Source organism: Sinocyclocheilus grahami, unplaced genomic scaffold, assembly GCF_001515645.1.
Source record: "Sinocyclocheilus grahami isolate Dianchi unplaced genomic scaffold, SAMN03320097.WGS_v1.1 scaffold1219.1, whole genome shotgun sequence".
Taxonomy (NCBI): Eukaryota; Metazoa; Chordata; class Actinopteri; order Cypriniformes; family Cyprinidae; genus Sinocyclocheilus; species Sinocyclocheilus grahami.
This window is the reverse complement of record NW_015506398.1, coordinates 234,721-244,255: the sequence shown is the minus strand read 5'-3', so window position 1 is coordinate 244,255 and position 9,535 is coordinate 234,721. Positions and strand designations below refer to the sequence as shown.

Here is a 9,535-nt window from a genome sequence, read left to right as displayed (position 1 = left end):
CCATTCTTTTTCTATTCTCTCTCTTTTCCTTACTTTGTTTCATTCTGTGTATATATGTTTTAGTTAGTTATATGTTAGATATAGTTTCATTTATTAAATCCCTTATATTCACAACGGATTGTCTCTGTTTGCTGCTCACAGTTTGAAGTCAATGAATGTGGGAACCCTTGCTACATTTGCTAAATTAATGCGAGCACTTGACAAAGAAGGACAGTTTATTGTTGCGTGGCCAGAAAAATAAACATTCCTTGAATTGATGAATGATTATATTATCTGCTCGGTGGACGGACAGATCAAATAATTGTAATATTGATTCTGCTGCAGTTAATTCGAAGATATAATCTAAATATTTATTATGAATCATAACCAGTTATAATTCGTCATAAATATTCCCCTTTTTAGAGCTAATAAATAATAAAAATCCTTACACCCGTAAGTGCCACGTTCAGTAAATTCCCACTCACTTATGAGATGTGCGATCTGCGCTGCCTCGTCTCTCTCTCACGTGCGTTCTGCAGCAGTCACTTAGATAAGTCGTTATTGCTTGTTGAACTTGTTGACTTGATGAGTTTGAGCGCGTGATGCGCGCTGTGAAAAAGTGTGTTGGAAACACAATTGAGGACCAATCTGCACCTTATTGATGACCCGTGGTGTTAATATACTGCATCTGTGCCAGCGCGTGATGTAATAAAACTGCAGCTCGCTAATAAACGTTTAAAAAAAAAAAAAAAAATGTTATACAATCCGCCTTCAATTAGCAAGTGCACTCGCGCATAAACAATTTTCAAGTTCAACACTTTTTGTTCCATTCAGTTGTGGATGCTGCTGATTCACCGAGACCGCCGTGGCTCAGCAAAGAGACGTGTGTGTGTTTTCCTTTGAAAAAGTTTCTCCAGAAATCGCTATTTAATGCCTTTTTTAAAAATTTATAAACTGCGGTGTACAGCGTTTATTATGAGGGGGTAGAATCCACAGCTCAGTACTCACTACTCAATACTCATGAGTACTTTTAAATAGGCTACTCTTTTACTCTTACTCAAGTAGTTTTTTTGGACAAGTACTTTTACTCTACTCACACTACATGTTTTGGAAGGTAATGACACTTTTACTTGAGTATATTTTTTCAGTACTCTTTCCACCACTGCATGTAATACGTAATGTGTAATATGTAATATTTTCTTTATAAAGACAGTTTTCCTGTACACCAACAAAAACAGAGAACAGCAACTGTTTATGTGTGTACATCATTGTCTGACAATGTTGCAACAGGTTTACAAGAGGATTCCTCTTCACATCAAAGCACCTGAGGTCTTGTTTGTTTGCTTTGCCATCAATCCTTATGAAGGAAGACACTTATTAGAGACTCAGGTTAGGGCCTAATCATGAACACTTGATATGTAATAGAGAGCTTACAGTCACCACGCACCACACGGGAAAGAATAGAGTTATGTTATTAAGCATAAGCACATCTAATATTTACTAGATAAAATAATCCTTTACACTATACAGTTTTTATTGATAATTTTACATCTTTCATGAAATCTATATTGTAATTAGCATTTCTATTTAGTATAGGGACCAATTCTCACTATTAACTAGTTGCTTATTAGCATGCCTATTATTAAATTATTGGCTGTTTATTAGTGTCAAGGTTCACACGAGGAGCAAGGGAACGAAGAAGCAAGGAGACGAGGAGTCATGCAAATTCCAACAGTCTTTAATGAAAGCACAGCTGGGAACACGGGAAGCATGGAGTGACGTTCAAACAAAATGACATATAACAGTGAACGCCAAACACAGGGAAACACAGGGTTTAAATGCACAGTAACTTATGGGACACACCTGGGATCAAATAAAATAAATGGGGAACACCTGGCACAAATGAACATAAGGACAGAAACAGGAAGGAACAAATAAGGGCATAAAATAAACATGGAGCACATGGGGGGAGGAAAACACACAACAAAAAACATGGAACAAAATCTGACATTTAGTACTTCTAAAACACATATTCAGCATGATCATATTCTACATCCCTAATCCTACCCAATACCTACACATAATAACAAACTTACTAACTATTAATAAGCAGCAAATTAGGAGTTTGTTGAGTCAAAATTCATAATTAAGAGAATTGGAACTTAAAATAAAGTGTGACCCAGCTCAACATTTTGAATGTATTTTTTTTCACAGAGCTTGTTGATTTTTTTAGCAATATTTTTTTTTTTACTTAATTTGGCTAAAAGTGTCTTATGTGGCAGCATAATAAAGTTTCTTGCCATCTAAAACAGGCTTTTGCGTCAGGAGCACGGCTGTGACGCCTTAAAATACAGCCCCTGTATAGCTCGGTAGGTTTTGGAACGGAGCCACTGAGACAGTTATAAATATTAAAGATGACAAGCAACCCGAAACAAGAGCTAATGCCAATTTTTCTCCCTCAAACATTGATTTTGTCTGAATCATCAATGACGAAAAAAGACCTTGTAAGTCTTGAGAAATCAATCCAAGCCATTTAGAAGCAATTCCGCAGTTTTTTAGCTCAACGACATTTGCAAAAACCTCTCCAGTTTACTCACATTGCTAGACAAATGATAGTACACTGACAATTTTGGTAATAGAGTTTTTTCCCCCAAAGGAAATGACTTATTGATCAATTTAGCATGCTAATTGCTAACACTGCTGCTTGATATGTCCCGCCCTGTCTTCCTGTTTCAGTTCAAATGACGTCAACACATAGAGTAACGCTGCGTGTTTTTAAGCATTTCAGGGGACCTTTAACACTATTTTTTTTGTGTCGCATCACATCACTCCGCATCCATTGTTGCCAGAATTACTTGCTGCATCCAAAATTGCATACTGTATAGTACACGCAGGTACTCCATTCGGTTTGAAACTTGCTTTGCAATGGTTAAAAAAGTTTGTTCTATATAGCATGATTGTGTGTTGTATGAATGAAATTCAGATGTACAGTACTACATCTGTCATGTGTTACTATCATGGGACCTACCAACATCAATTGCATCGCTTCACAACCATTCACAAATTTTCTACCGTGGCCTCATGGGATAGTAAAAAGGTCTATCAGATGTGACCTTCAGAATCTTGCTGGAAGTTGTAAGTCAATGGTTACTTTTTGTGTACTGTTTTATGACTATGAATTAGTGACTAGAATAAGTAGTCATATGACTATGACATACTACCTAATTCACATACTTTTTTCGCTTACTATGTAGTATGGAAGTAGGCATATTTGGAGAGACTGATTATATAATGGGTTTGTGTGCTTTTGTTGTGTTGTGCCAGTCATGTCTGGTGTAGACAGGGTGTTATTTTATCTACCTTTCACTTTTCTGTTCCTCTCTTCCATGAAGATTTGTGTGTGTGTGTGTCCTTAGAGATGATTTTGCTATTTATTTATTTTCAATGTATCTCAAGAGACTTTTCTATTGTGGCTGACATGGCATCATTTGCTTTTTCCAGACCCTGGCAAGCCACTAGTGCTTATAGGTTGGCTGATGGAGCTTTCAAGTTGTTTATTTGTGGTGTTGAATCACTGTAGCAGGTCAAAGGAAGACACTGGCTGTAGCTAGACTTACCATAAGTGACACTGTTGTAGGGGTGGAGTACACACAGAATACGCTGTTGTGCAAAATAACAGGTGGGTGCAATCTAACAGAACACAACAGAGCACTGGGATCTTTTCTCCAGTTGTCCATAATTACCACAACACATCAAACATTGTAACAGACAAATGTTACAAACTACAGTAAACCCTTTAAATGCTAGTCCCAACCCCCAGATTTTTCTGATTTGTTCAGTGAAGGAATAGTTCACCCCAAAATTTTAATTTGCTGAAAATTTACAACTAAGATGTAAATGAGTTTGTTTTTCATCGGAACAGATTTGGAGAAATTTAGCATTACATCTCTTGCTCACCAGTGGATCCTCTGCAGTGAATGGGTGCCGTCAGAATGAGAGTCCAAACAGCTGATAAAAACATCACAATAATCCACAAGTAATTTACATGACTCCAGTTCATCAATTACTGTCTTGTGAAGAGAAATATCCATCAAGGCATTTTAACTTGAAAACGTTGCAATATGAGTCCATAATCCCTAATAACGCTTCCTCCAGTGAAAAAAGTCAATTCCCTGTTTTCCTCTTACATCAAAATCCACCGACATGTTTGTTTCACAATAATTGATGGACTGAATCATGTGGATTATTGTGATGTTTCTATCAGTTTTATCTGTGTAGACTCATTCTGACGGCACCCATTCGATACAAAGGATCCAGTGATAAGGCAGTGATGTTTTCCGATGAAGTAACAAACTCCGCTACATCTTAGATGGCTTCAGTGTGAATAAATGTTCAGCAATTTTCATTTTTGGATGAAATATTCATTTAAAGTAATGCTAGCTAAGCAGAAGTTTATTACTTTTCTAAGCAATCAGGCATACAGATGGCAAAAAATTATAAAAAAATATTAAAAGATTCCACTTACTTTGAGAAGCCATATCTTGAGACATAAATATCATAAGCAACCACTTGTAACACCCTAACTGCACAGCAATTGTGGAGGCAACATTTTAATGCTAAAATACAGAATTTCTTCAAAACGTAAAAAAATCTAGTTTTAAACCATGATGCACAACTAATCTGAAAAATGATGAGACTATGCAGAGAATATGTACACAGACCAACCCTAAAATAGCTGCGAATACTAGAATGTATTGTGTGTACGCCTATAGAAACACATACGTACATGTCTACAAGTGTCTTTTCAAACAAGCTTGCTGCAGAGAGGGAAAGGTCAGCTAGGATTATGTTGTGAGCCATAACCTGTCGATATGAGATCCAAGAGATTTGTTTCTTCCTCTCGCTTCCATTCGCCCTCTTGTTTGCATTTCCCTGTTTGTGCCTGTTGTGGTGCATAGGTAAATAAGTGAAGTGCAGGCTTTTAGAACCTCTCACGCGAACTCATTTTCAAAGTGGTGTTGCATCCTGCCAGAATGCAGGGACTTTAAATGACTGACTATAAATTAGTAGATTATTGTTGCTTTTATTGTGGCCTGGAAACCAGAGTCAGAGTTACTCTACTGGTGTTTCTTTGTTCTGATGGCAGACATGAAGTGTTTCATATGCAGAGGGAGCTGCTGAAAGAGAGGACAAGATGCCGAGCTCTAGAGGATGAGCTTGGCAATCCCTTGAATGTACACCGCTGGAGAAAACTAGAGGTATGGACTTGCATTGGCTTGTTACAGAAACAGTTTTATAAATAATACAGGCTTTCAAAATAGTTTGATTTTGCTTCTCTTTCTTTGTAGGCGAGTGATCCAAGCAGCTTTGAACTGATTCAGAAGATTCATTCTCTTCAACGGAGGCTGATAGCTAAAACTCAGGAGGTTGTGGAGAAAGAGCTTATGCTACAGGTGAGAAGATTCTCTAATTGGTCATGGAACAGTCCTAGTGCCCCTTCTGCCTCGCCAATCATTGTCCCACCACAGATTCATATCATTAGTTGAAGCGGAAAGTCAGACTGCACATAGAAAATAGAGAAATTAAAATGATATACACAAACATTTGGGGTCAAGAGATCGGTTTATTTATTTATGCATTTATGTTCCTCAAAAGTGACAGTAAAGATATATAATATATAATGCTGCAAATAAATGCTGTTATTTTATTCATCAAAGAAACCTTAAAAATAAAGGAATCCTAAAAAAAATACTAATAATAATCATGGTTTCCACAAAAAATATGAACCAGCACAACTGTTTTCAACTTTGACAATTAAAAAAAAAAAAGGCTGAAAATTCAGCTTTGTCATCACAGGCATAAATTAAGATAGAAAACAGTTTACATTTATTATATTACGATTTTATAATAATTCACAACATTACTTTTTCATTACTTTCTTAAAGAAATCTTAGAGATAACTATATAACTACATATTACTAATAATCATGGTTTCCACAAAAAATATGAACCAGCACAACTGTTTTCAACTTTGACAATTAAAAAAAAAGGCTGAAAATTCAGCTTTGTCATCACAGGCATAAATTAAGATAGAAAACAGTTTACATTTATTATATTACAATTTTATAATAATTCACAACATTACTTTTTCATTACTTTCTTAAAGAAATCTTAGAGATAACTATATAACTACATATTAGTTAAATTAGTTAAAAAGAGATTAGTTATATTTGAAAGTTATCTAATTGATATTGATTTTCTCTGTTCTTCATTTGCGAATGATGCTTTAAGGCAATTTAAAGTTATCTAAAAGTAATACAGATTGTGCTACTTTTAGATTGTAATATTTGGTTATTAGCTTACTGAATAACTTTTTTTTCTGTGCCTGTAGCACTTATGCACAAAGCGCCACAGATTTCCACATAATCAGAATGTCCACCGTTTTACTCTTCCTCTGTGCCTTGCTTGTTCCATTATTACGTATTTGGACTAATTTGATTATGCTTCCAGCTCCTAATAGCAGTAAAGTACTCTCTACTTTTACCATATTAAAATCCATCCCACAGAATTATGCAGATTCTGTCTGGACTGATAATTAGTGATTTTTACTGGAGTCGATTATTTAAAGTATTGTATCCTGACAGAGACATATTTTAATATCCTCCCTGCCATTCAGTTCAATAATATACAACAAGCAGAGTCTATCATTTATACGTTTAGCCATACATTACTTGCATTATAGTCTAGAACTAGTCATTTTCCCCTCTTTGTCCTTGTGTATGGTCTAGTATTCAGAGAGCCCTCCAGTGTCTTTAATGAAGTGATCCATGCTGTTCATTGCTCAGACTAGAAACAAATGTGATTTCTCAGATGTTGCAGGTGCTCGAGTGGAGCTTCTTGAGGGAGCAACGTTTGTTTACATAAATGCACTTGGAAGCACTGATTAGGTTATGAATGGAGAGATAGAGGGAGGTGCTGTTGGCGTGACTAGAGTAACTTTTATGCTTTCTTGTTTATGTATTTGAGATTTTTAATTGGGTTTGTTAGTTTGAAGACTATAATGGTGGCTCCAAAGCAACTAATCAGAAATGTTATAGAACTGAGAGAGGGAAAAAATACGACGGAAAAGTTCGCAGTTTGTCTGGAAGAGACAGACAAAATGTTCTAGGAGTAACTGTCCACTTTACTTTCACTATTACGAGATGGGTAGACATGGGCTGTGATGTTCAGTTTGATGGTGTTAAGAGTTTTTTCGCACTTCGGATCTTGAGCTCAGATGCAGTGGAAATGATAAAATGGGCTTTCAAAATGCCATTAACATCAGACAGACAGCCAGTTTAAAAAGGTTCCTTTCACTGCCTGTATCAAATGAAGCTTAACAGACTGGATCGCAATCTTAGGACATGAGCAGCCATTTTCAGGGATCAGATCATACCAAAACGTGTTTGATTTCTTTCAGGTCATCACTAGATTCACATTTTCTTCCTAAACTCAATTCAGAACACACTATTGATATTTACACAAGCTGTGGTGGAGTGTATAATATTTCTATTGGACAAACCTTTTAGGCTATACCAGAGCCGTGCAGTCTTTCAGATATGTATTTAATAAGATTAACATCTTTGCCCGTTGCATTGTTGCTCATAGCCTTTTTTTTTTTTCTCAGCATTTTGCAATTCCCCCCCCCCAGGTAAATGTCTCTTAAATGAGTTTTTCTGGTAATATAATTTTATAATGGATAAAACAAACTTGTATTAAGTTAGAAAAATGCCAAATAAACCACCATTTCTTTTTGGGGAATTACTTAAAAAAAAAAATTGTAATTCATTCCTGTGATGGCAAAGCTGAATTCTTCAGTCTTCAGTGTTACATGATCCTTCAGAAATCATTCTGATACGCTGACTTCCTGCTCAAGAAACATTTCTTATCATTATTATTTTCAGTGTTGAAAATGGTTGTGCTGCCTAATGTTTTGTGATATATATTTTTTCACGTTTTCATGATTCCTTGATAAATAGTATATTGAAATAGAAATCTTTTGTAACATTATAAATGTCTTTACTGTCACTTTTGATCAATTTAATTCATCCTTGCTGCGTAAAATAATTTATTACTTCTGAACGATGTAAGAGAAGTCTTTAAAATATTCTAGTCTCTATGTGCTTCTGTATGGTTTGGAAATATTTGTTGTCTTTATATTCTTTGTGCAATTCTGTTTGATGCAGCTATGAACTTCTTTTAGAATGCATAAATGAATCAGCATTGTGCGATTTCTCACAACTTCAGTTCCAATCTGAAAATCAATGAATATGCCAATGGACTGCAGATGAAATGAACCCGTCTTCAAAGGAATATTGGGATGCAGTGCTAATTAGGTTAAAGCTGACTGCGTTACAACACCCCTATAACTCATTGTGTAATTATGAAGTCGCTCGGCTCGAGCGCTGTGTGAGTCTTGAGCTGCCTTTGATGCCTTTTAAAACAGCCCCACCACAGTTGTTAGACAGCAGGGCATTGTTGTATTGTTTTGTAGCTGTTTGCAGTGAAAATTGTGACAGCGTGTGCAATATAGCACCATTTAGGACACAATAGCAAAAAGCCATTGCAGTCAAGACAATGCTGCACTTCTGTAGACGGAGGACAGTGGTGATTCAGAAATGATGCAAGACAGGCTCCATTTTTAATATAATACCCATTATAGATCTTGAAGTATTCACAATGCAGCACTTTATGGCAAACAAAGAGCAGGCGCTGTTTTTCACACAGATGCAGACTCTAATTGTCGCATTATTTGCACTGAGGCAGTGCGATAATAAAAGAGGCACAGAACATATCATGTCAGTTAATACTCGTGCAGGCAAATCTGGACAGGCGATTAGCGGTTTACTATTTATTCATGCATGGTGGCTGTAAGATATGGCCCAGTGACTCACCGAATTACAAACTGAGGTATGACAGGAAGGTCTGTTTTACCTGCAACAAACAGCGGAGTTTATTATGCCCTACAGTTAATGCAATATAACACTGTAATACAGATAGGTTGTAAGGTCTGCGATAGGTTTGCATCGGGTGCCGCAGAGTTAGATTGAGTTTTCCGAGCTAAAGTTTTCATTTGGGTAAAAGAGAAAGGAAGGTGATATTGTATCGCAGGAGATCCAGCACTCATAGAAAGCTTGTGACCTCTTATTTCCAAAGCTAATGCATGAACACTTCCTGTCTTTCAAACGCTATACTCCAGTCCTAACTCTCTCTCTGCTTACACGCACAAACCTGTTTAGTACACACTACTATGAGTTATTTTAAAGGGGTCATATGATGCGATTTCAAGCTTTTCTTTCTCTTTGGCATGTTACAAGCTGTTCGTGAATAGATAAGATCCCTAAAGTTGCAAAGACTAAAGTCTCAAACCCAAAGAGATGTTCTTTATAAAAGTTAAGACTGGTCCACGCCCTCCTAAAATGCCTCGTTTAAACACGCCCCCACGTCTACATCACGATGTGGGAAGATTTGCATAACGCCGCCTTAAAAATGTACGCATTTCAGAAAGACAGAAATG

General features: G+C 36.4%; 1 protein-coding gene across 1 annotated transcript in view; it reads left to right on the top strand.

Annotated features, from left to right (window-relative positions):
• The window catches only part of LOC107568134 (cilia- and flagella-associated protein 58), a gene marked incomplete at its 5' end in the record, with an annotated part of 101,035 nt that overhangs the window by 54,081 nt on the left and 37,419 nt on the right, over nucleotides 1-9,535 (top strand). Inside the window, 2 exons of the mRNA XM_016253990.1 lie at nucleotides 5,126-5,237; nucleotides 5,328-5,432. Coding sequence (XP_016109476.1) covers nucleotides 5,126-5,237; nucleotides 5,328-5,432 — 217 coding nt within the window. The remainder of the gene's footprint in view (nucleotides 1-5,125; nucleotides 5,238-5,327; nucleotides 5,433-9,535) is intronic.